Genomic DNA, 26,867 nt, shown 5'->3' with positions numbered 1-26,867 from the left:
GGGAGGTGTGCTAGACTTAAAGGAATGTACCCGTAGGTTTTGTACATTGGACCTCTTCAGAAACGAAATCAGTATTATAAACACTTGGTTGATTAGCACTGTGAAGATGAGAAAAGATCAAGATGAGCAGCATATTATTGCATTTGTTTAAATAGAAGATAAAAACGTTGGTGTCTGTGGTTGTTTCTCCCACCTTTTCAGTGGTGAGCAGGTAGCGCTGCATTTTGCGAACATCATCCTGTGGCTCACATAGAGATGATAGCAGCTCTTGGCTCTAAATCCCAGCCGTAAACAGATGTACTTACAGATGTGTTCAGTTCTCCTCCCTCATAGCATTCAGCAGCTGGCTGCATGCGGTAGGAAACATTAGAAGGACTATGCTTGCTTTCATGGCTATAGATAGATAGATGTATGTATACACATATGTATGTATGTGGAGCTTTCTACAAAATATGAAAAAGCAAATTCAAAATCTGGTGTTTTTAAGTAGATAAACGTCTGTTTTCTTTTGAAAATTTCAACAATAGATCTAAAAATTGATTTGAGATTGCCTGTGTGCTCTAGGTCACTCTAGTAAGTATTTGCCTTACTAGAGGCTAAATGTGCTGGTAGCAACAGCATGCTTTAAATATATTTTTCATTCTTTGTGTGTGCAAATTTAGGTACAAATTATGACTATGTTAGAGAATTTAAAAGAAGCACGGGAACCTGGCAGCGCACTAAACCACTACTTCAATCAGACCTTCGCCGTACTGGCTGTGCAGCTTTGCGGATTGCAAACTGCAAGCTCTTTCGACTTCAGCTTCAACAAGGATTATTCCGCATTCGTGTACATTCTCCATGATCCCTGTGCTGGAAGTGGAGGAGACTGGAAGAGTTCTACGCAATCCACCATAATATAGCTCTATATAAAGGAAAAGCTGAGAAATTGCAACTGAAACTTACACTGTATGCTGTGCTTTGGTATGGTAACTGTTTTTGTTTTAAATGCTTAAAAAGCTTGAGTCTCAGTTCATGTTTCAGGGACAAATAACTCTACGTATACATTAAAAGAAGAGATATAAAAATGAGATAAGGAAACACCTTCAGTCCTAACCATTTAGAGAGTTTAAACTGTGTTACCGAAGGAGTTTCTTTGTGTCTGAAACTGGGAATTGGTATTCCTTTGACAAAGTTTGTTGAAAGCAAAAACGATTTAAGGTGCATTTCCCCTGAGGGGAATTGGTAAGAATAAAAGTGCTATCTTGGACTGGATAGCTGTAATGCACAGAAGCTATATGAAAACCAACCTCTCTGGTATACTGCAAAGACTGTTGTTCGACGGTAATGCCATAGGAGATGTTGGTTGTTGCACCATTTATTTCTAGTCCTTCCTCAAAAGTTAAGGTCTGTGCCTAAAAATGGTGGAGGTGTACATACGTTTTTCATTCATTTGCAATGTTTTCATTCCTAAGAATATTTTTAATATATTTAAAATGGACTAATCTAAAACAGATACAATACACTACAGATAAGCGAACTGTTTTTTCTACGCTGTCATTTGAATAGCCTGATGCACTGGTATACAGATGGGTGGCATGCGTTTCTGTGCATTTTGGAGGCTGTTTTCTTGAAGTAATGGAAAAATAATTGGAAAGGTTCATGACAATTGCTGCTCTTGGTAAAAGACAACAGGACTTGACAAATTAGGTTGTGTTCCTTTTTACTTCAGATTTGCAAACTAAGTAGGGTTTTTAAGACAGGATTGTAGGAAGGTGCGTTTTATCTCTATTAGAACAAAGGTGGCATGTGACAAGGATGTATTTGTTTTGCAGAAAGCATGAATTTTGTTCTGGTAGTTCAGGAAAATCGTACAGCAACCTTAAATTGGGATCAAAAGCTGGTTTACTAATGATTTGTATGCTAAGGTACAAACTCTTGTTTACTCCTGTTTGACTTTGAAAGCTGGGTTTTATGGTGTGGTTATAGTGAAGAATTTAATATCTTGCATTTTATTTCTTGTTAAGTCTTGTTCACATCAGTAGTGATATTTAGTTGACTTATTCGTAGTGAAGATCGGCTGGTAGAACGTTTTACCTCACTTCTTGATTTCACTGTTGTTGTTTGTGATAGGTGGGCTATAACATATATTTATTTAAAAAGAACAAAATGAGAGATGGAAATAGAATTGAAATTTCCTGCCCGTCAGAAAAAGAGACTTTGTATTACCAGTATTATAACTACGTGTAGTACTTGCCATTCTGCGCTTTTGTGGACCTCAGACAGAAGCCAGTCTTTGCCCTCAGTTTTTATTAGTGTAAACGTTTTGTCATCTTCATCAAATTATTTTATAGATCTGCTGAGATATACAATCCCAAACTAGTACAAAATAATAATATCTAAATATTCCTTTAGGAGACATTCTAAAACTTACTCCTGCTCATAATCCTTCCATAATGCTGATTCCTAGTCAGAATTACTCCGGTTCTGATCGGGGTGGAGTGGGAAAGGGGCAGCAGCTAACCCATTGACCACTATTTATTTTTTATTTTTTGTAATGCGGAAGTGCTGCAAGACTTGAACTATATACATCCATTTTCTGGACTATATTAGTTGGCATATTGAAAATTATATATATTTATGCACTGCAGTAAACTTGGGGTGTGTGTGTATATATATGTCTTAAGATTTTAAATTTATATATAATGCTTTATTACAGAAATGTGAACCACTAATTCTATCTTCAGCTGTCCTGTGAAATCTCAAGTGCTGTTAGGTTATCTGTAAAGCATCCCCTTTTTTGAAAATTTCGCATTGTTTAATTTTTTTCTTGAACAAGTACCAAAATTCCATATTCAAAAGTGATCAAATTAAATGTTTCCAAGTATCTATTTCACTTTTGAGCTTAGTTTTGTAAGTGGCTTAGAAAACTTCTGAAAATGTTATTTAAAATATTGCAGGCTGCTGTCTGAGTCCCTGTAGCTCCCCAGTCCATTTGAGGGCATTCAGCATCCAGAAAAACTAAATAATAAATACACACAATAACAAATCATGTGTACATTAGCAGTGTTTTGCAGTTAAAGGTAGTGAACTAAATGTTTACACTTAGAGTAGGATTAACAGTAGGTTTTCTTACTTAAAAAAAAAAAAAAAAGGTAAATAAAGGAAACAAAAATCTTCTGGTAATTGGAGTGTGTTGCTAAGACACTCAATTAGGCTTGACCAAGAAGCTTAAATCCTGTCACTTGAAATAGTTGCAAACTTAATTTCATAGCATACATATACTCCTATAGCTCACTCCAAGGTTGGAGATTGGGGGCCAAATCCCTAGAGACACTGTCACCTTAAGTTTCAGGTACATAAGTTGAAGATCTAGTACTCATTCAATCTCACAATTGGCGTTCTTGGTTCTGCTTTCAAGCAAGGAGTTGAACCAGATTTCCAGTATGGATTAATCGGTGGTTTTAAAATCCATGTTGCCTCACTACCTGCCAAACCCTCCTAGGGCTTAAAGTTGCAGTTTTAGGGGCTTGCTATAGTTTTGTGACCGGAGTTGTTAACTTGAGGCCACTCAAGGGGAGCACTGGTGCTGCCGGTACCCTGCTGCTGCTCCCCTTGGCCTGGCCCAGGCCCATGGCAGCTGGGACTGCTCGGGAGCCCTGAGAAAACTCACGCAGCAAAAGCAAACTGGAGAGTTCTCTTCTGAGCTAGTGAGTTGGATCGGCTCCCAGAGAGCTGGTGCGAGGATGGGAACATGAGGTTCAAAGCAGAGGAAGATGAAGTGTGAAGCAGTAGAGCAGGACGGGAGGCCGGACCTGCCCCTTTGGGTGGCAGCATGCCATCGATCAGCAACCTGTGCTCCTGCTGAGGAACCGGGAGGAAAGCTGTCTGCATCTGCATGCTGCTGGGTTGCTCTGACCCCTTTTTACATTGCAGCCTAGGTAGGGGATGGGGATGATTCTCCAACTGCTTTGTCTGCGGGGCGGATCAGTAGATGACCCAGACTAGCTTGTGGGTGTGTGTGGGAGAAAAAGGGGTGTATGTCTCTGGGGATCTGGAGAACATATATCTGTCCAGCTCTAGTCCGGTGATGAGTGTATCTTTTGGGAAGTGAAATAACCAGGTTTTGGTTCCCTCCTAGTTTGGAGCGGGGTTTAGAAACCAAGGTTCCCCTTTCTCCAGGGAGCGTCTGGTGGTTTGGGTGGTTGTGTATAGCGAGATGGATGGCTACCTCTTTCTGGCTTTCTTTGGGAAAGAGAGAGTCTGCTCCAGCAGCAGAGGGAGGATTTGATACCAGAGGTCTTTGGTGGAGGGAGGCAACCAGCCCAGGCCACTGCGAGGTAGGATATCTCACTGATGAACAGCTCTAGGATCTGCTCTTAAAGGTCACCAGCCTGGCTGTCCTGGATCTTCCTGGCTACCGCATAGCCCTTCATAAGATGACTGAACCACGCGTGAAGCAACTCATGAATTTTCCCAGTTTGCAGTTGCAATTTTCCCGGTGTTTGGGCTGTTTAGAAACTTGTTTAAGTTGTCCTTGCTAGGCACAGTAGCCTTGACAGCATTGATTCACTGCTGCTCGTGGATCAGCACTCTTGAATCTAGCCAGTTCCCTCACAGGTTATTTTTTAGACATTTTTCTTAGCTAACTCTGTGTGCAATCTGCTGGTTTCTGAGGATCATGTTTTCGAGCATCTCGTCTTCTCCACTGATTTACTGAACTGGCTGCCTGGTTAGGCACTGTGAGTTCACCGTGGCATTGAAAGATGTTCTTGAGGCCAATGCGTATATCACTTAAGAGTGCTGCTTGCTTTGTGCGCACAGAGCCTAGAAGATGGCAATAGTGGAGCCTTTTTTTTCCCTCCTTCACTCCAGCTCTTACTACAATTTCCCCCCAGAAGTTCATTTTGCCTTCCTTTTTGCACATGCCACAGATTACTTCTGGAAAAGTAAATTGCGAACTTAAGGATGAAGAACAAAAATTTGACCTTACAAACGGGGGAAAAGAGATATCATACGGACGCTTTTGTGTCCTCCGTGCTTGTTTGACACATATAGTCTTGTGGCTCCTTAGAGCAGAAGGTGATTACTGCTGTGCCCCTCAAAACAGAAGTAAAGGTATAATGCATGAAAGTGCACATAAAAACAAAACTTCTAGGTTTCATTCCAGGGGTCCTCCCAGCAGTGGAAGAGGCATGCAGCAGGCTTGGTCTCCGTGCCTTGACCAGCCTGAGTTGAGAGACACTTGCGCTCGCGAATGTTCAGTGTTGGACTGGACTTCAGAATCACGTCCACTTTGTTTTCCTAGCCCTGAGGAAGGGGCATCCTGCAGAGCTTTCTGTTTTATTAGACCGCAGTGAGATCTGTCTGTCTTTAAATGTTTTATCAGCTATTCCTCAAGTCGTAGTTATTGTGAAAATGCTGTGTTAACCTGGCTGTTTCTGGTCAAGTGACTTGTGGTATCTTTGAGGGTACCCTGTCTTTAAACTGAACTCAAGTTGCTGTGAGGTTACACCAGAGAAGAGCGGTGAATCTGAAAGCTAAGACAAATTTACAAAATCGACTTGCTCATCACTTCAGGCAAGCTGGATCCCTTTTGTTTTTTGATGGCACAAAACTCATGCAGTTTACCTTCCGAATCAAAATCCTTGCTGAAAATAGGAGCGTTTTCATTAAAGCTACTGAAATGGCTGGTTTTCTGTATAAATTCCTCTTCTAGAAAACACCAGGTAGCTGAATTTCCTTTTTGCCATGTTTTCTCGTGCCTACATGACTTGTAAAAGCACAGAAAGTGAGGGGTTTAATTCCTCCCCCCCACACACACACTTTGACTGCAGTTTCTCTGGTCAGTTGTGTAAATATTGTCTTTGTACAGTCTGAATGTTGTTTTTTTGGTAATACGCGTTTGCCATGCAAAGTGCAGGATGCAATAACAAACAAAAGCTGTTACAAGTGCCAAACTTCTGTTTTTCCTCTGTGTGTAACAATGATTTAACTCTTCTGTTAAAATACAGAGGTGCTTAAAATTCACTGTGCTCCAAAAAGAGTAGTGGTTCTTTAAGTGAATGCTACTTAAATCACTGTAAATCCTTCTGTGTTGTTTTTGTTTTGTTTTTTGATTTTTGTTTTAATACTCTTCTGCAGGTTTGCGTGACCCTTCTCAGCTGCCTTGAGGCATCACTCCGCATGATGCCTGCGGGCACTTTGCTCTTTATTAGTGCACTAGTGCCAGACAAGCATGTAATATAATAAATGGCAGCTGATGATAGGTTTTAATATTTAAAGTTATACATATATAGATATAAAGTGCAATTCATTTGAATTCATCTTACCTGCAGAAAGAGAGTTATGTCTCAGGAAATGTGAATAAGACCAGGGACACAGGCATAGTTAGGGCGGTAACTCTGATATATATGTTTGTGCCACTCACAGGGATGCTTTCCAAGGAGTTTTGTTTAGTTTAGGGTATGGATCCTTTCTGCCCCTGATGTAAGCATCAGGGCTTTGTTTCTCATAACTCTTTGGAGTGTTTAAACAACTTTTTCTAGGCTGTTCATTATGTAGGTGTTTGTTTCGCAGTTAGAAGCCACTGATTCAGGCTGCTTTGCAATTTTTTCTTTTAATGTTGAGGAGCTGGAGCGGGTTAGAGCCTGCGCGTCAGACGTTAGTACTGTAGCCTTTTGACGTTTGCCGTTTTCTGTTCTTCTTCCGTACTGCTATTGCAGTTCACAGCTGCGTCAGCAGGACCTGTGTTTCTGTGGCATGCTGCCTTTGAAAGGAGAAAGAGCTCTCCCTAAGCCCTTAACAGTGGGAAGCTGACCCAATAAAAGCGGATACCACCGTAAAGCCGGGAAGATTCGGGTGAAGCACCGCTCTCTTTCTGTAGAGGTCACATCCACGTGCTCCCAAGGTTATTGATAGGTTGAGCATCTTCAATATGCATCTCTCGGTGCGCTCTCCAGCTCTGTGGTAGTTTTTGAGAAATTTCTTACTGTGCGAAGTGTTGCAGCCAGGCTTTAAAGTGACAGCTTGGACTGGCCGTGTCCTGCATGCCTCTTTGTAATTTAACTACTATTGCACTTCAGTAATCAATTCCTTCCAGTTTTTCATTACGAGTAAGCTGAAAGAATAGGTAAAACATTTCTAAGTGCCTAACTAAAAAAAGTCTGCGAAAATGTATTAAATGTAGTAGAGGAATTAAAGTTTAAGCCTCTGCCAACAGGTAATATATCATAAGTTTGTTGGCAATATGAAATCTTACAGATTTTTCAGGATACCTTAAAATAGCTTATTCTAGATAGCTGCTTGTTATAACGATAATATGTGCAGGGTCAGATTTATTTAGGAGTAATATTTGAAGGTTACGTGAAATAACTTATTGAAATGTCTAGATGAGTGAGCTTGAAGATCGGAAGTTTTCAATTTAATAGTTTAAATGTTGTTGCCCAGTATTTCTGCAGGGTTTTGTGTGAATGACACATACCTGCCGGAGTACTTCAGTAAACGAACGTGCTCAATGCCAGTGCCTACCGGTGCCCTTGAATTTTCATAATGAAATGAGAACATACTGAGCCCTTGTAAAAACTGATGGATTTTATTACAATAACAAGATAGGAAGGAGCATCCCCAATATAAGTAATGTCTATTATTTTATTGATTAAAACATGAAAAGGGCCTTTTTTGAAATACCGGTTGCTTCTGAATCACCATCTGATGCCCTTGATTTTTTTTCTTTGCCTTTCCTCCTTCCCTCTCTCCTTTCCAGGTAATGCCAAGATATCTTCTGTCTTTGTCAAGGGCAGTTTTGTTCATCTGTACTTTTAAACCCCGTCAGAGTTTGTTAAATATCATTTAAGCAGGCTCTGTAGTGGGCTGTTTTTGCAGGTATGATTTCGTGTCTGTGAATTCTGTTAGCGTACTACCACCTGTACCTAATTTCAGAATAGGAGAAAACAACTCCCAAGGAGTATTGCACCTAATAAAAAGCGCGAGGGCTGTTTTGGAAAGTCTACGTTTCAGTATGCAATAGGCAGTACGCTACCAAAAAAAACAATCATGACTGGAAGTTCTGGGATTTTTCTCAACTTGATGATCTCATGTGTTAAAGCTTCAGCTAGCTTGCATCCACTTTATTAATCTACCCATATTAATAGGAAAATGTATTATCATCTTTGTCACTTATTTCACTTGCTTATTTCTTAAAAAAGCAAAATCTGTTTAATTATCAGAACAAGAACATGTAAAGCAGTACAGTAGGGTGTCTGGCTGGGTGGCCAAGTTGGAGAGGGCTGACATTCTTTAAAGTTCTTGTTAAAGTTTCCTTCCGAAAGGAAGCCAAGGAGTACCCTCTTAAGGAAACACCTCCTCATAAATTCTTTCAGACCTGGTCTTACATTGTTGTTGGTGACTGTTAACATCCAAAGGACTCTTGGATTGCTTACAGAAATTGGGGGTTTGTTGCAGCTTTTGCTTGCTTTGGGGGAATGAAGCTTAAATCAATTTTAAGCTAAGCTTAATTATGTTATATATTAATAAACTTTTTTCCTTCCCTGAGTTCCCAAACCTAATGATTTGATTCTTGTAGCTGAAACTTCAAGGGTCTGCAGCTATACTTTGCAATGTTTGATGAGTATTATATTGATATCTTAGTTTAATTGGTTTAAACTATGTCCTGGTGGACTTCTAAAAGGTAGCATTAATATTGCAGTGTTCAGGGGAGAAAAATTACCAGTAAAAGGACAAGATTCTCCTTATGCTCCATATGGCCTTGCTGTGTGCATCTGACAGGGCAGGAGACTGTTCGTTTTGGCCCAGAGCTGGTGTAATTGCCACCGCTTTTGCTGCTCTTGCTGCTTGGAAAAGTGGTGGGATGTTGTGTGGGTGCCAGAGGGATCTCGAGCCTGTGTTCGGCTGAGAACTATGTCCCGCAACACTCATCACAACCCTATTGAACCGAAGATGCAGCTCGCTGGGTGTTCCCCACCATATCGCACTGCCTCCTGGCCTCACTTTCTTGGTGTTTTGCTTTTATTATTGTTGCCGAATCCCGGACTGATCGGGGTTGGTAGGGACCTCTGGAGATCATCTAGTTGGATGATCTAACTCTTGTGGATCCAGCTCTATGAATGGAGACTCTGCTGGCTCTGGGCAACCTGCTCCAGTGTTCAACCACCTGCATGCATAGTTTAAAAAACGAAAAAAAAAAGTCTGAAGACAGTTTCCAGTGTTTGGGTTTGTGCCCATTGCCTCTTGTCCTGTGTCTGGGCACCACTGAGAAGAGTCTGGCCCCATCTTCTTTACTGACCCCCATCTTTATACATATTGATAAGACCCCCTGAACCTTCTCTTCGCAAGGCTGAAAAACCCCAGCTCTTTCAGCCCCTATTATTAACAATCCTGTTAACAAGCTTCTCTTTTTTTCTTTTTTTAACTTTTTTTTTGTACTTCTGAATCCGTAGCTGGAAAGGTGTGATGGTATCCAAGGAAGAACTTCTGTGGGTCTGAGGAGATCTGTCTCGACTCTAATCTTCCTGGGTGCCGGCTTTCTGCATGGCTTTGCATCCTTTAGTTCTACTCGGCGTATGTGGGGAGAGTGCTTAATAGATGATGAAATGACTTTTCATCAAGCTTATAAAACTGTAATGTGGGAGGTTAGAGATCACCTGAACCTGATGTAAGCAATCCTGTATTTACAACACATGTAGCACCCTCCCCTGCGTGGGTTTGACTTGTGGCTGGAAGTCTTTGCCTTTTTGTCTGTGGAGGAAAGCCTCTATTCCCAGCCACTTCCCCCCCACCACTGTGTCTTTTAACTGCATTTTGTCCTTCAATAAAACACCAAAACCAGGCAAGAAGCAAGGCAGAGCGATGCCATTGTCCAAGGACAGTTTACTTTAACTTCATTTTAAGTGCATGCTTCTGGAGGGAAAGACCAAGGCTGACCCGCAGCTGCTGTAAAAAATAAATAAAGTTTATATTGCTTGAAGGTAACTACTACCCTTGTAAATGAAAGAAGCAACTGAAAGACTGTCCTGATAATTTTTAAATTGGAAAACTTTTTATTAAAAAAAAAAAAAAGCTATTGTAAGGACACATCAGACTGTTTTCTCTCTGCCTCTGCTCTGTGCTGCTTTTGCCTGTGAAGCTAATTTGTTACAGCGAGAAGCATTGATTTTTGTGCAATGTCTAACCTGGACTCTCTTGCATGGAGTTCTCCATTTACGCATCTATGGAGAAAAACTATCCAAAGGAATACTCACCTCCCATGCCTGAGATTATGCTTTTGTCCATTTCTTTGGGACCTTCAAGTATGCAGGTTTTACACAGCTTGGAAGAATAATTTTTTTAAAAAAAGACTACTTGTTTGTTTTTTCTGCTCCTAAAGGTGCTATTTTGACATATTTTTGAATTCCTGACACTGTGCTTGAGTTCTTAAAGTACCAATGCAAGCTGATAATCAGCTCATGTTTGTTCTGGTTTTTTTGAGTATTCAGTTCGTCATGAAAAATGAATATTTTTTCTTAAAACAGCTTCCTAACTGTAAAAGGCCTTAGTGATCCACAATGAAATGGGAAATGGGCGCCTTTTTTTCTGCTTATGTTTGTAAAGGCAAAACAAGAAATACTATATGGGGAAATTTGCATCTAAAATGTTAAGTAGGAGCTCATATTAACTTCAAGTGTAGCAAATATTATACTGACCATGCACAAATACTGGGAGTAAAACAGGGGCCTGTTCATGTCTCTCTAGGCTGCACCAGCTAGCTAATTCCAGAGCTTTCAATTGGCATCATGGCAGCTATTTAGTAAATATTAATCTTCTTGGGCCAGATCCCAGGATCTGGCCGCGTGCTGCTGCCTGTGTGCTTGGGACACGCCGACCTACGTGGCCGTCGGAGGGTCTGGGTGCGGTGCGGGGCCCGGCCTGGCTGTAACTTCTGCCTCCAACCGGCCTGATCAGCCCTTGTTGGAGGTTGGCCACGGCCACGGGGTCAGGAGCATGGAGGAGGGAGGAACGACTTTGTTGTCGCTCTTGTTGCGTTGTCGGTGGTGGTGTTACCAGTTCAGGTTAGCGATGTGGTCGCTTAACAGAGGGGCAAGCGTTGGTTCTGCGGCGGCCGCAGAAAGCTGATGCTGCTGCCCTGCCTGAAGCTGCAGGACGGGCCGGGCGCTCGGTCACGTGCGAAGCTGTCGCCTCTCCGAACGCGACGTCCCTGCCTCTTGGTAGGGATCAAAATCCCAGTGGTGCGCCATTTGTCAGACCTCTTAATCTAAGAGGTAGTTCAGCCTTTAGAGAGGATTGTGGAGGCCACCACGTTGGTCCTGCTTTGGGTGCCGCTCTCTGGAGCGGTTTCGGTTGTCCAGGTGGCCGGTTGGCCGAGAGCCACAGGCTGGGGACCCTCGCGTGGAGCATTGGCGTTATCTGCAACGTGCTCTGGAAAGCAACCAAAACGTGAGGGACCACAGAGAGTCCTGCTGAGTTTAAATCCTGGATCCTCTTATTTCAGGGAGAGCTGAAGAGGAGCGCCGTGGCCAGGTGGGTGAGCAGAGGCTGCCTGGCAGCTCGCTGGCAGCATGGGACCGTGCTGGTTTCTGGGCTGAGTAGTATAGGAGATCCAGCCCAGGAGATGCTGTGTTTATCGTAGTTAAATCTGAAGGTCGGGGAGGCTGTGGAGCCGTTTCGGCAGGGTGGAGGAGCGAGTGTTGGCCTCCGTGTCCGGGCTCCTCTGGCAGCCTGTTCCCCACCCCCTTTTTGGAGAGAACCGAACTGTGCGACTGCTTCCCAATTTGTACATACTTCATGTTTAATCATCCCTAGTAGGAGCCTAACAGTTTGAGACTGTTTTAATTTTGCCTCCAAAAGGAAAAAACCATATCTCTTTATATTAGATGCTCTGCCTTAAGCGTTTTCCCTGTGTAACCCCCGTTTACCGAGCGCCCTCAATATTGTACGGTTGGCTAAAGAACTAAAGTACGTATTAGGTGAATGATCACTTGTATGTTTAATCTAATTTTGTCCTGGACAAATCTTCTCTTTTAGCATAAGAGGGTGAAATAACGGCTACGCTGATTACTCTAATAGCGATGTCGGTGTTCCTGGAGGCACGTAATGGGGAGATGGGGGAGCGTAATGCCTTGCCAGAGCGCGCTGCTACCGCTCTGGGAAAGGTTTGCTGCTCTTCTGTCAAACCTGAGGTCTTGGTAATTGCCAGGTTATTGTCAGAGTACGTTGTCTCCTTTTCTACGAAAGGTAGGTCAGCGTGGTGTGGTAGAAACACGCTCACCTGGTCTTGTTTACCGTCACCCATACGCAGCTTGACAGCCAGGTTAACTCCAGCTGTCAGGCGCTGACTTGGGTATTACAGATTTGTTTACTGTTACAGGCTTTTACGTGTGTCTGTTTTCCGTGGGTCTTTCTGTGCTTTGGCATGCTCGGTGGGACCGAATTTCTCCTTCGGGATGCTTACCCCAGAGTCTGTGTGTGTTGCTGTGAAACCAAATCTGTGAATGACTTTGGGCCCAACGTCGGAACGCTCTGTCTGACCCACGTGTGCCGAGATACTTCTGCTAAAACAAGGGGGGAAAGAAAGAAGTAAACGCTTGTCGGCCTCAATCAAGCTGTGCAATAAAGACTACCAGAGAGCTGCGTTTTTGTGATACTGAAGATGCGTGGCTCTTGTGTCCTTCCAAGTCCAGGCCTTGGTCCAAGCTTAGGAGAACTTGTGCTGGATTGCTGCACAAGAATCTTCATCCAAATCGAGTCTTGTCCACCGTTTTCCCCCTTTTTCCCCTCGCTGTGCGGTTTGTTAGGTGTGTGGCTATGAGTAACATGCTCTCCAAAGTACATCCCTCTGGTTAGTCTTGTCAGCTGGAGCTTGTCTTGTAAATCTGCCTGTGTACTTTACCCAGCAGCAGCAATTAGGGGCCACTTCATAACGCTTGCATCGCTTTGGTGTAGAGTGCATTAGGCTTTTTTATTTTTATTTTTGGACCCCTCCAGGCAGATGTAGGTCTTGCTTATGTCCCTGTGTTGTTCAGTTGCGTGTCTGGTGCTGACAGTAAAGAATACCCGTGACGTCTCAAACACAGCCCAAGTAAGTCTTCGTTTCCGCTGCTCGTGCGTCCGCCTGCGTGTGTGTGTTGTTGCTCCCATCGCAGTTCAGGGATGAATGCCTGGGTGGCCAGGACTGTTGTTAAAGATTCTTTGTTCTCCCTTTGTTTGTTTGGCTTTTTGTTTTGTTTTTTTGGTGAAGTTTGTTCTGTCTCTCTGTGTTCGTGGTCTTTCCCCTATTAAATACTAGTAGAATCAGTACGTTATTTTCCCCTGGTTCTGCATCCTGCGGATAGCTCTTCTCTACCGGTCTGCCACCACTTGTCACCTTCACGCGCGTTCGTTCGAGTGGTTGGCTTATTGTTACTTACTTCACCCGTTTTGTACCTCATGCTGCTTCTCCTTCCGAAATCTGCTTGCTGTTTTGCCTTTCTCTAATTCAGGTTGACATTGTTTAACTTGTCGGCCTTGACAAGGGATTTGAGTGCATAAGGCAGGAGACAAACAGCAACTCTCCCTTCAGAAGCGTGTGTGTATCCCTCCCTCGCTCGTGCAGCGCGAGGGGCCAGGCTCTCCCGTTCCTCTCCCCGGCTCCCTCACGGGCAGAACAAAGTCTGAAGGTGTCTCTGATTTCTTCTGTTCATTAAAAATATTTGGAAATTTTCTTCTTTGGAAGTAGCTGACCCAGATGAGTAGTTGGCATGTGGAAAGTTTGTTATGCTTCCATATTCAGTATTTTTAATTGAGAAACAGATTATTTATTTTGGGAAAAAAAATGTAGATTTTTTTTTTTGTATTTGTAAGTCAAAGTGGCCTTTATAGAAAAAGCACATAAAATATTTAGATTAAAATTACTTAGTTCTGTAATTTTAGTGGGGATTTTTGTATTGACAGGGTTTTTATGCATTTTTCAGAATATACTTACTGCTTTGTGTTACAAATTATCGGTAATATTTTTAAATTGTATATTACTCCATTTTCCATGGTTGATCCCTTTACTATCATTCCTTTTGAATGCCACACAAATTTTAATTAACCCTGTGAATTAATTTTCCCCCACAAATATATGCATAAAGCCAAGGTAGTGAGTTATAGCGTGGGTATGTAGCTCTAAGGGAGTACTTGTAGTAGCGTAGTTTAATTATGGAGAGATTTTTTTGAGAAGGGCAGTATGCAGTTAAGTGTTGCACTTAAAAGACTAAATTAGCAAATTAAGGTTTTGCTGTACCTCACTAGGGTGTTTTTAAACTTATTTTTTCCATCCTGTAATGTTTACACTCAAGCATTATCTAAATATGTACTATTTGTGCAATTTCTCCTTCACTTTATCAGGATAGTGCTAATGTTAGTAGATATGGAAAAATTCCAGAAAACGTCGAGTATCGTAATGGATATAACATGAGTTTGGGGGAGGGAGGGGAGGGACGTTGGAACGGTTGGTATGTTCTTCCGTTTAGTGACGTACACGCTATCGCGCTAGCTCAAACTGAAGCAGTTGAACTTACAGCTGATTTGTAAGCCACCTCGGTGGTTTGAGAAGGGGGGAAAGACAAAGGTGGAGTTTGTAGAAGTGCAGGCGAAAAGTACGCTCCCAGTTGCGCTTCAGCGCGTGCGTGCGGTTGCCTTGGCTGCCTGCGCGAAGCAGAAGCCGAGTTTGATCACTGAGACCCTGCTGTTACCGCTCTGATGTTACTTTGTCTTCTCGAGGTGTTGTGGTAAGTCTTGCTAAGTAGGAACTTCCCCAGGAATGTTTGTCAACTGCCACTTCAGTTTCATCATCTTATGTATGGATTTTAGTTTTGTTTGCAATTTCTGTTTAGTAAGAGATCCCACATCATTCATAGGTTAGCATAAGTGCAAGCTTTTAAGCGTAGTAACAGATTAACATTGCCTGCTACCCTGTATTCTCACGACTGAAGAAAAACGTGCAATTTTAATGGCACTTTGTGACCTGCTGAACTGGGTTTTGCAGTGGAACAGACTCTTAACGATTGAAAACACTCTGTGACTAGGTTAGATGCCTTGAACGTGAAGAAAGGGGTAGTTATTCAGATGGTACCCACAGAAGTTTTGGTTATCCTTTTTAAGGGCTTTGTGATCTAGTATTAGAACAATGTGTTTCTTGGTCTACTTCAGTTGCCATGAGTTGCCCAGTGCCGAGTCTGGTCCACCTCCATCCATTTATTTTCATGGAGTTAGTCCTACACCAACTTGTAACAGCAAAGCAGAAAACTACTTGGTTACTTACTGGTAACCTTTCTTGCAGAATTGTTGTGTCTCGCACGCGATACAAAAAGGGACATGAGATTTTTCCTGGGTTAAGTAGCACTTGCTTTGTTTAAGTGTTCAGTATAACGTTGGGTGACTAAAGGCAGGTTCCCTTTTTAAAGTATTTGAATTGTGCTTTGGGGACTTAGTTGCCACTGTGCAAATTGTGCTGTAATATTGTACCAAGGATCAGTGAAAGTGTTTTATCTTTTTTAATGTTGTTTGTATTTGACCGGGTTTTATAAGTGTAAGAAAACAGAGTGTTGTATTTTGATCTGAAATTTGCGTATGGTAAAGTAACTTTGCTTTATGTATTGGAGGTTTGTTCAGAACTTGAATTCTTTTATAGAAGGGTACAGACCAAAATTAATTGTCTTAAAGGTGTTTAATAAACTAACCAAATAAACAACTGATGGTTTGAAAACTTGTTAACTGCTTCTTATGACTTTCTGTTTTAAAAAGGAGGAAGAACATAGCTCAGACTTTCTCTCAAGGTCTTATTAAGAATGAAAAAATGTGGTAGGTTTTATAAACACCATATCCCATGGGTTTTCTGTTTTATTATTAAACATACCTACATGCCAGAAGTTTAATCAAAGGGGAAAACCCAAAGGAAATAAATAAAGGAGGAAAGGCTAGGGAAATAAAGGGAGGCGGGAGCAGTCCGCTCCGGCTCTGTCCGGCAGCAAAGGCTCGCCGCAGGCGAGCCGTGGTGGCACTTCGGGAGAGACGGGGTGGGCAGAAGCTCCTGTTCACCTGTGAAAGCTCGAGGGGGGCTGCTGAGAACTGCAAATGGTTGCTTCAAGGTCTGCGTTCTCCCCTGCCGTCGCATCGGATGGTCGTCTTCACAAATACTGCTGCTTTCATGTGACCTTTAAAAATCAGAGGGGGGAAAAAAGTTTCTCTAAGCATAGCTGCTCCCAAGGGCAGGTACAAATAGCTCTTTCCAGGGCTGCCAGCTCTTTGGCAGCCCTCAATTGCACTGTGGTGTGCGTACGTAACTCCTTCGAGTTCAAAGATCTGGGCTTTTTTAAGATGGCAAGTAGCTGCAACTCACATTAGGCAATGTGCTTCCTTGGTGCTGTGCTTGTCCTGTTACTGGTTTATCTGTCGCTGCTGCTATTGGTGCCACCACTGATGGAGAAGAGGCAGAGTAAGGGTTGTGGCTGCTAGTGGGAGTGACGCGAGGGCTGGTGTCTACAGCCAGGAGCACGACCACAGCGGTAAACTCGGCCACTGCTGTAGTCCAGTGCATTTGATCTTCAGGAAAGTGCATGATTTCACCAAGAACTGTCTGCTTTCCTCTAAGTAAGAGGACATTGAGGCAAGGCCAAACATGAGACCGAGAAAAGCAAAGGTTTTAGGGTAGCTTTGGTGAGGAGGGTGAAGTGGGAAGGCAGTCCCACAGCTTCAAAACGGAGCCCAAAACCGGGTGTGTAAACTCGATACACATGTTTTAAAGCAGATGTTGGGAGGAGGAAGGGATTGTGGATATTTGCTCAGTAAAAAGCTTGTATTGATTAGTTCAAAAGCCGTACTGAAGCGAAGCACGGGTCCTGAACTGCTGGCCAATTTGGTGCAGGGAGCCTGAGGCCTCCAGCATAAACAGGGACTTGATGATAGGGAATCCAGTGTTGATATACCTCTGTTGCTGGTGTTCCTATGGTTATTGCTGCGCAGATGGGCTCTGCCGTATCTCTCTGTCTTGCTGAGTGTTGGGAACAAAGAGGGGAGGTTGCGCTTGGATTTATCTTTATTCCACAGCCTGGAATTCTAACAGAAAGGGAAAAGGGCTGCTGCTTGGTTTCCTTCACCTTTTGTGTGCGGAGGAGATATAACTTGAAGTTTCTCTTTCTTCCCCTTTTCCTCCTTAAATTTTTTTTCTAAACTATCACAGAATAAATTCCAGAAACGGTTCCTTAAACAAACAGAACTCCCAGCTGAGTCTCTCGATGCATTTTACAAAGGAGCGAGGAATCCCCGTGCCGCCTTGCTTGCAAGATGTTTACCAAGGTTACATACCGAATCTCTGCAGCAGGACTTGTGACTCTTGTGATAACTGTGGCACAAGAAATCATGGTGCCAGTTGCCCACTGTTGGCCAGGAGCAGCTGGCAGAAAGGACTTCTGCTCCAGCCTGAGCAAACAGTATCTCCCCAGCTTTCTCCTGGCAGGAACATGCAAAACAAGATGACATGGCTGGTGAAAGTTTGCTGCAGGTCTGAGCTGGTGTGAAGGTTTCTGGATGTGCGGAGCAGCCCCCGCTTTGCCAAGGCAGGCTCTTCCCAGGGCCCGATCCTCGTTGGCCAGAGGTGGTATTGTGTCTTTCACAGACCCCTGGTGTCAGGACAGGCTTTCACTGGGCTGTTTTCTTCCAGGTGAAGAAGGGAAAGAAGGTGATGTGGAAAAGCAGAGAATCCAGGCAGCAGCCACAGCCTTTGGCTGAGCAGGTAATTGGTCCTGGCCCCCGAATCCAGTGATGATTTCCCTCTTTCCACTGCAGTGCTAATTCAACCCTTTGGCAAAGCGATAACTGGAAGCAGAGGAATTAACTGAAGCAATGTAGCTGCAGAATTCAGTACAATCCTTTGCTTTTCATTTGGAAGCTGCTATAAAGACGCAGTGAAAACTAATGCAGAGCCCATGGGGTCCTGGGAAAGGAGCAAGTAACTTGAAACGAGTGTTGTTGCCATTGAACAGATATCGGCTGCTGTTCTCGGTGAAGCCAATGGCAACAGGATCAGCGCTATTATTTTTTGCTTTTTCTCCAGTGTATCTGGACTCGCGCAGGTCTCTGTCACATGTGGCCTCTGAGGAATCGTGAACCCCAACACCGTGGGCTGGGCTGAAGGAGTTGGCTAATGGAGAGTTTACGGTAAGAGCAAATGTATTTTTAACCACCAGGATATGCTTATCGTCAGGAAAGGGCAAGCAGTACTCCTATCTCTCCAGGGAAGGGGAAGTGTTGAGCGTGACTTTAGTTTTTTTTCTAACTTCTTTCCAAACTCTGAAAGGGTTTTTCTTGCTGAGACATGTTGTCAGATTAAACCAGGGAGTTAAATAGACATCAATCCTGCGTCACAGGTGAAAAATATTAAATGCCAGACATGCAGGGTTTTTCCATTGCATACAATGTGTGTTTACCCCTTTTTGTGTTCAGGAATAACCTTTGGAAAGAGCACTTTGAAACTCATCCATGTTTTGCTTTTTCTTAATATATTAAGAGTCTATCCAGAAGCTTTTAATTTTTCAGGGCAACTTTGATGTCCTCTGTCTTGAAGAGGAAAGCACGTTCCCCTCTCAGTCCTCCACCCCACCCGACCGCCTCTGGAACAAGCAGTACATCAGGTGGCTGCAATATTTGACTGCTTTTTGACTTGGTTGCTTTGACCAGAATCAGAAAGGGGCTGGATACGTCCGCCCTCGGTGGCTGCAGTGCCGGCGCTCGCTCGGGAGGTGGATGCCCGCCAAGGCAGCGCTACGGAGCCGGGCAGCCGCGGGGGACCGCGTGCGGTAGCCCTGCGCCGCGGGGCTCTGCCCTGCCTTTGAGCTTGGCCAGCCCGGGAGCGCGGCCACTCGGCGCAAGTGGTTGCTCCTGGCTCCCTTCCTCCCCGCAGGCTGCGACGCCGGCTCGGCCTTGGCCTTGCCGGCGGTGGGGTCTGGTGCTCTCGACAGCCTGGGCTGCTGCTGTCACCTTCCTTAATGCTGCCCCAGAGGTAGAAACCTGGCTCTTTAAGTGACACGCAGTGTTGATTTACTTGCAAAACAGACAATAATCCCTTTCAGGGCACCTAAGCAGAAGGGTTTTTGCTGATTCTATAAATACCCGCTTGCCTATTTTAGTAAGTGGTAGGAGTCACAAAGAAAAGAAATACTTTGAAATGCTAAAAGCTGCCTGACCGAAGAGACGGGCTCGGGGCGTTAACGATGCCTGCTCGTGCTGTTCCCAGGTGCAGGGAGTGCTGCCCACCTCCTCCACGCAGGGGAAACCTGTCTCACCCGTCCGCCAGCAGCCCCGAAGCTGCCTGTCCGTCTTCATCGGCTCCGAGACGTCCTCCCACCCCTCTGGGCTCTCCTGTCGTTCCTCCCTTCTCTAGGGACTTTTCCTCGGCGCTGGCTGCTCAGGCTCAGGTTTAAAAGCCTCAGCCAGCCCGGCAGGATGGGTCGCTGCCCAGGGCCACTAGCGCTGGCCGGGCGGCGGGTTATGCACGACCCCGCAGCCCGCCAGAAGCGCCCGCTTGCTGTTCACCTTGGCTTTGCTTGCACGGCCGCCTGCGGCGACGGGGAGGGCTGCGCCGCTCCTCAGCGCTGCGTCTCCGAGTGCGTTTGCCCTGGGTTTCTCCTGCGCGGTGTGCTTGTGCTAGAGGCTGAGTCACGCCGGGCCCTCGGGGACCGGGAGTCGCTCTTCCCGAGGTGCGGCTCCCTCCTTGGGAAGAGCCCGTCTCTCTCCGTCGGCCGCGCGGGAGCGGAGGGCAGGGCGCTCCCGGCCCAGGCGCCTCGGTTAAGGGCCTGGACGTCAGGTGGGGCGACTCCTTCCTTCTTGTGAACTATACTTCAGCAAGTCTGGCTGATTTGCAATGAAATTGTAACGTCTTTCATGTTGCTTTTAATAGTCCTCTCAGTTCCCCAAGCTGGAATAATGCTGGAGAATCCATTTTCTGCCTTTCCGTTCATCTCCTCGTCTCAGCTAAGTCTGTGCTGCTCTTTTTGCTGTCACGGTGTGAAATATTCTGGGAGAGATGTAAAATTCCCTCATCTGACAGTCTCGTACCACATCTTAAAGCTTGCCACGAGGCACAGGAGCATTTCTGGCTCTACCTGCTTTGAAGAGCCAACAAAGGAAAGCTGTGAGCACAATGTTGTCTGGTCCTGGCAGATGCTTTGGAGACCAGCCTGTTTTCATGGGAATTAGGTTGTTACTATTAGTTTCTTTTTTGTCGGGACCTGAGCAATTCCTAAACCATTTTTTCCATTTTCATGAAGCAGTTTGTGGATCATACACATGTAAAACTAAGGAGTTAGCAAACGCTGCTTCCCTTTGATGTACGGTAATGTAGGCCTCTCAGTTTTATAACTGCTCCTTGGATTTTTCCGTCATCCTCTTATTTTTCTCAATCAAAGTTTAAAAACACACACCACTACCTTGTACTGTTTTAAAGAGAACAGGAAGGTTGTGCAAGCTGACATGAAAAAAACTGGTTTGCAGCTGAATAATTGTGTAACCCACATGTTAAGAAATTAGGAAAGGGCTGAGGAAGAACATTCTGAAACAAACACCGGCTCAGCTTAAACTATCCCTGCTCAGAGCAATGTGCTGTGCTCATTACAGCTGGGTGCAATAATGATACTATGTGATCATTATACTTGTTGCGAGTTAGAGACGTGGCTGTAAACATGGGCACCTTCAACTGTGCAGGGTCAGCTCCAGAACCGAGTGTACCACTGCTCAATGCAACATTTACAGGTTCCCCTACCTCTCTTTCCATGCTGAATGTTGCTCTATATCCTGCAGATACTAGCCTGACTGCTTATTATTAACTGCCCACTCCGGCTTTCAGGGCTCTTTTTTTTTTTTTTTTTAACCTAACCTGTTCTTCGAGGCTGATGCAATTAAAATGGCACTGCCTCAGACCTTGCTTTGAGATGACAGATATTTTTTGATTTTTTGCTCTTCATTGCATCAATGTATTGTTATAAAGCCATGGCCCCAAAGATGGACTTTCTTGCCTAGTTAGATTCCAAGAGTAATTTAGGGGTAGCACAGCTGTTGCTTACTTTATCCTGGAATTTAAAAAGGAAGGTATAAAATTATTCCTAAATAGTTTTCTATCCGTAGAAGTGAACTTGAACTAGAAGTTTTTGCTGTTTCCACTTTTTCACTGCCATTGGAAGTGTGGTGGGAGAGCGCTTTCCTGCAGGATTTCTCTAGGAGGTTCAGTTCGGTGGATGTGCTTCAGGTTCTGTGATGAGGTAAAAAGAGAAATGTCCATTCTTTCTGCTTGCATTTAACCCTTCGGAAAATATCGTTGTCTGAATCGGAGAGCATTAGAATAACCTAGCTTAATCGGGGGACAGCCATCATCATGCCCACCTGTATCCTTGTGCTACTTTCTAGAGAACAGCTGGAAGGAAGGAATCTTCCATGAAATATCTTTGGCCTAATCACAACCTGTTTCCAACATGTGATGTGAATGTTACTGTAAAGGGGATTTTTGGGGATGACCCTGGGTTATGCAGGTGCAAGCAGCACTGAGGATGCCGATTAACACCCCAATTCAACACACATTTAGAGCTGTGCCTGCTATTTGCAGAATCATTGGTCTGACTTTGCTGAGGGCCCGTGTGAGCGTGGCAGACGAGGAAGCGTGGTTTGGACCTAGAATGACGCTAGCTCAAAAGCAGAACAGGTCAGGAAATCTGAAAATTTGGAGGGCAAAGGGAGTGCGTTCTCAGCAGAATTTCTCCTAGAGTCTTCCACCACGCTCCCCCGGTACCAGTTTATTAGAGAGACCTGAAAAGAACTAGTTCTTGCCAGTCTGGGTGACTCCTATCACGGCTATGACAGCTTTATTCCATTTGCAAGTCAAAACAAGTTTCTCTTCCCTCTTGAAGGCACATAATTATCAAGATCATCCTTATTGCTACACCCGCTACCATTGCCTATAATCTTTGGGTATTTGCACTTTCCTGGCACGGTCCTGATTGGCAAAACAAAGCTTGCATGTGTGATAAGTTTAGCATAATAGACTCTTCTTATTAGCACTGGATGCCATGAATCATAGAGTGAGTAAGTGATTTGCGCAAAGCACAAAGTAGATTTAGTGTTTTTGCACTGCAGTCCCGGTAAATCACGAGTGTCACCACAATCACAAATATTACCTGAAAATAAATCTAAAATAGTCATCAGAAGTTTCAGGTTATACTGTAGGGCTCAAACTATTAACTGTAGGGCTCAAGCTATTACCATTTGTTTTTTCTTATGTTTTTCTGCAACTAAAAACTCCTAAAAACTTACTAAAAAGGGAGAAAAGCAGAAATCATCCTGTAATCAGAGGCTACCTGCTTTTTGTGAAACTCTTGAACTCTGACAGCTACGCAAGTCTTCATCTCAGGTTCTGCCCTTTTCTCTCCTTGTTTTTTGAATCACCAACTTAAAATATAGTGCTCACTGCTAATTGGCAGTTAAAAGCAGCCTCAAACACCATTTTTCCTCTCTTTTCCACATCAATCCTTGCATATGTTCTGTCTGCTTTTACTACACAAACTTTTTTTTTTCCTTTTAAGTTGAAGTCTTGATAGCTTAAATCTTTTAAGTACCAAAAAATGCCACCAAAGTAGTGGTTCTCTCTGGAGACTATTATTGTTCAATGCTAGAAAAGCATCTAAAACTCCCTGCTTACCTCAGCTCATTGGTGTTCGTGCTTGGGCCAGCTGAGAGCAGCCCAGCAGCCTGTGACCAGGACCGAGCTGCAAGCCGCAGAGTTGGGAGTGACGCCGCCGCTGCTGCTGCTGACCTCTTACTAGACACGCAGCTGAGATGGAGACAGATGGTCCAGCAACAAGGACTGCGAGTTGGTTCCTGGTGGCCCCAGTTCTGGTCCTTGCTTTTCTCTGTGCTTTCTGTGCAGCTGTAGACGAGAGAGAGAGAGAGAGAGACAGATTTGTCAAGGTGCCAGAAAGTCCTTCAGAATTATCCCCTGATCTCTTGCCTTCAAAGTCAGCTCGTGCTTTGGAGGATGTACTTCTCTGTCCGGTCCCCTATTTCTGGACAGGAGAAAAGAGACTGGCCACATCAGAGTGGTGGTTGGGAGCGTTCATCAGTAACGACTGTCAGTCTCTCACCCCTCGCTAACGGGGGCTGTGCAAGTACCTCCGTGAGCTCCGGACGTTTTCGGGGAGCCACCAAGACTAGGTGTAGACTAGGGGAAGGGAGAAAATGCCCCAGTCCAGATCACTGGTAACTTTGCCGCCAAAAGAGCTTTGTTGTCAGCTGCTTGCGTTTGGAATAGGCTGCTGACTTCTTTGGTGAGATAAGCACAATCTTTTGTACTACTTCTGCTCCGAAACTCGCCCCTGGCTGTAGGGGCAGACAGATATCTCCTTTTGCCACAGGCCCCAGCAAGATGCAAAGAGATCTCGCCCTTAACGCTTCAGTACCCCGCGATGTTGCTGGGTGGAGGAAGTGTGAGCAGACCGAACTGTTCCAGCACTTGAGCCCTCCCTGCTCACCGTCTTCGCTCTTTTGGTCGTCTTAGTCCTCTTCTACCTCTCGGCAGAAGCCTTGTGTGCGGTATTCTCCACGGATGTGAGTTTGGGTACGTACCCCTGTGCTTCTGCTTTCCGGAGGCAGGCTGCGTCCCTGCCCCTACCAACTTAAACAAGCCACTTTGGTAGATGCACACGTTTTAATTTGCATTCACCAGGCTAGTTAGTAACCAGCGACGCGGTACCTTCCCCGCAGCCTTCTCACCCAAAGTATTAGGCAAACTCTATGCAAAAGTCCTCCCGCCCATGGGAGATAGACCATGCCCGAATGCCAGGTTCGTTGCTGGATGGCCCCGTCGTGCAAGGCATCGGGGATCCCCCAAGGCACGCGCCAATCCTGGAGCAGGCCCGGGGCAGGCAGATGCTTCAGGAGCATTGGTGACTTCCAAAAATTCATGGGCTCGCGACGTTGAGGAGGCTGTGTAAGCCGGAGGGGGACCGGAGCGCTCGGCCGCCAGCAGGTTGCGCGGCGTAGCCTGGGCCTCCGCGCTGTGCCCCGACGCCGCCTGGCTCGCAGGCGCAGCGCAGCCCCCCTCCAGCCCGGTGTCCCGGCCGCTTGCACGCGGCGCCAGACCCCGCTTCCCCAGCGCTCTTTCAGTATGAGCAGCCCGGGTCATAGGGCTGCTGGGGACGGGGAAGTGTCGTCAGAGCCGTTAGCGGTGCCGGCAGCTGGCTGGGGTCGCTCGCTGCCTTGCTGCACCTTGTTCCTTTCTCCCCTCACCTTTTTTTTTTTTTCCCCCCCTCCTTACAAGGGCTGTACCTTGGACTCGCCGTTAGTGAACCCCCCGCAAACGCTTCCCTTAAGCTCGTGGCTGTTGCGGCTGTCGTGCTGGAGAAGGAGCGAGCTGCGGCACGCAGGCACGTGCCTTCCGGGAGTAAGGAAGGGGCGGTTGTGGTTTATGTCCTGAGCCAGAGGTTGTGTCCCTGCCTCCGTTGCAGAGGCACTAAAATGGGAGACAGATCCACACCTCGTTTGTCCCAGGTTACAGCCTGGTGGCTTTCGCTGAGGTTTCTGTGAAAGGTATCTTTGCTGTGCTCTTTGCTCCCAAATTTGGCATGACTCACGTAGCCTTCTTGTAATCACGCAGCCTCCTCCCCAGCTGCTTGTGCCTGCCGCTCTGCTGCGGCCCGAAAACCCACCAGCTGGAGCGCAGGGGCAAGCCTCATCCGCCGGGCTGTTTGCACCACCTGTGTTCGGCGTAGGTCATGTGCTGCGCGTTCAAACCTGAGTTTATTTTGTGCGTGACCTCTCCATGCAGGCAACTAGCTGTCTTGCTCAAAGTGACTTGCCCACTTGAATGTGGACAAGTACGTGGTTTCCCGGCTGGTTCATTGTTCTGCAGCTAAATGTTGCTCAGTTATCCCAACCATGCCAAACCTGATTTTTATCTGAGGCTTCTGCAAGACAAGCTGTGGAATGCAAATTATTCCGTGTATTTGCAGGTCTGTGCTGAGGAGGAGATCCCGGGAGCTCGATACTTCTGTTTCCCAATGACTCATTATTGTTATCTAGGTTGTGTTGCCCCACCGCTGTGAGATATGAAATGCTGGGGTTTTTGCAGGTCACTTCTCTTTTGTAAAAGAACAGAGGGTGATCACAACATCTGTGTGTGTGTGTGTGTGTGTGTGTGTGTATGTGAAGCCGCAAAGGGGCGTTCTAGCGGTGATCACGCACTGCTTGCAATCAAACCTTTCTTCCGAAATCTCACCCAAAATCTGTCACTAAGCAAGCAGGGCATCCCCTCAAGCACTTCACGCTGCTCGTGGCTTGGAGAAGGAACTCGTGACTGCAGACAGCTTTGCTAGCTCAGCAAATTCTAATGGCTCTTGGGCTGCTTTCTGCATGCTCTTATCTCAGGTGTGCCGTGTCGTCCCTTTGCTTTCACTTAATAGCCCCAGCTATCAAGGGAGAGGTTGGGGAATCGTTTGAAAATTATATGTTCGATTGATGGAGTGCACATATGTGACTGCAAATGCTTGCAAATGTTAATAACTCTTGAAGTTGCTTTCCAGTCGTTCTGGTTAGATGTCCTTTCTGCTCTACTGCTGAACAAAGGAGGCAATTTTATCAATTGCCTAGGCATGAGAGATTTTTGTGGCTTCCTTACACAAAAGTCATCAAAACTAGGTTAAAAAATCTCCTCATCGCTTTTTCCCCTCCCCAACAGGCAGCTCTCCCTACTGTCTGCAGGCAGGGTGGGTGGATTCGCTGCTGCTCCAGGAATGAAGATGACCCTCGTTCAGCACTGATTCGCCCTGTGGGCAGGGATGACCCAGAAGACGAGAGCTTGTGAAGAGCATAGGGGGAGCTTGGTGAGAGGAGGCACTGCTGCCTTATGTGTGGATTGAAATGTGTTTGATTACCGGCTAGATCTAGGGCGTCACCACAAAGCTCAGCCCTGCGTATGGAGTCCTACATATTAAAAGGATGTCTGGATCTGGGGATTTGAACACTTATGTCTACCTCATGCTTGCTTTTGAGCTAACTCCTGGGCTAATACGCGCCACTGCATTGACATCTAGGCCTCAGTGAGTCAGGCCAGTTTGTCACAGGCTTCGGTTTTTACACGGAAACTTAGCTCCAAGGTTCCTCCTCTAACGCCGGCTCCGTCCAGGCTGCCGCCCGTCCAGCTCCTTGGTGGCTGCCACCAAGTGCAGCAGGGCCGAAAGCCGTGTGCGGAGCACCTGGAGGGCGGCATCCGGCAGGACAGGACACAGCGTTCCTGTCTTTGGCACTAATAGTCCTACCATGACTGTGGGAGACAGCCAAAACAAGGTGTGGTGGTTTTTTGTTTTTTTTTTTTTCCAGCCTTTTCAGGGGATCCAGATCTGGTGTAGGTGACTTCAGAGGAACGCAGGCTAGGCTTTGACTTCAGATACCTTTGCTTAGGTTCAGAGCTGCCTTTAAAACATGCTGGTAATAAACAACAAAATGTTGCTTACTTTGGCCAGTCATCTTTAATACATGCTCTCTTTTCTATTTTTCTGTATTTTTATACTCAATCTGACCATGGTATCAGACGGACTGCCAGTAAGGCAGTAGTCGACCTGACTAATATTTGTCACCTCCTCTGAGCTAAATATAATTTGAGTTTTATTTACCCCATAGTATGTCTTTAACAGCCTCTCTGATGTGACTTCTTCCTGGAAAAAAAAAAAAAAACAACCCACGTTGCTCTCCTTACGCAAAATAAATAAAATCTTTCTGTGTTCTTGCCACATTTAGATCTATATATATCTCTGGTACACAGAGGAGATATCAGCTTGGGAACTGGCATGCTGAGGGTAAATAAATGAATTTACAGT

General features: G+C 45.2%; 1 protein-coding gene and 1 long non-coding RNA gene across 7 annotated transcripts in view; one reads left to right on the top strand and one right to left on the bottom strand.

Annotated features, from left to right (window-relative positions):
• GAN (gigaxonin) overlaps positions 1-26,867 on the top strand; it is a 59,495-nt gene that overhangs the window by 28,017 nt on the left and 4,611 nt on the right. The window contains exons 11-14 of one of the 3 annotated variants that reach the window (XR_011143297.1): positions 663-963; positions 17,675-17,746; positions 18,068-18,171; positions 23,409-23,611. Coding sequence is in view for 1 of the 3 variants with exons in the window: in XM_068956047.1 (XP_068812148.1) it covers positions 663-844 (182 nt within the window). In the remaining 2 variants the exon portion in view is untranslated. Of the gene's footprint in view, positions 1-662; positions 15,725-17,674; positions 18,645-23,408; positions 23,612-26,867 lie in introns of those variants that run through there. The other 2 variants (XR_011143296.1, XM_068956047.1) reach the window with 2 other exon arrangements.
• On the bottom strand, positions 7,718-25,714 carry LOC138068472 (uncharacterized). 4 transcript variants are annotated; one of them, XR_011143301.1, is made up of 4 exons: positions 24,322-25,714; positions 23,454-23,668; positions 22,697-22,924; positions 7,718-21,256 (listed from the first exon to the last, which is right to left on the bottom strand). It is a non-coding gene; the product is annotated as an uncharacterized lncRNA (long non-coding RNA). The 4 variants fall into 4 exon arrangements; XR_011143299.1 differs by having other exon boundaries at positions 23,526-23,668; XR_011143298.1 differs by lacking the exon at positions 23,454-23,668 and having other exon boundaries at positions 24,322-25,707.

The sequence above is a fragment of the Struthio camelus genome, chromosome 10 (genome assembly GCF_040807025.1).
Source record: "Struthio camelus isolate bStrCam1 chromosome 10, bStrCam1.hap1, whole genome shotgun sequence".
In the NCBI taxonomy this organism is placed as follows: Eukaryota; Metazoa; Chordata; class Aves; order Struthioniformes; family Struthionidae; genus Struthio; species Struthio camelus.
Note: the sequence above shows the minus strand (reverse complement) of the source record. Positions and strands in the feature narration are given on the sequence as shown.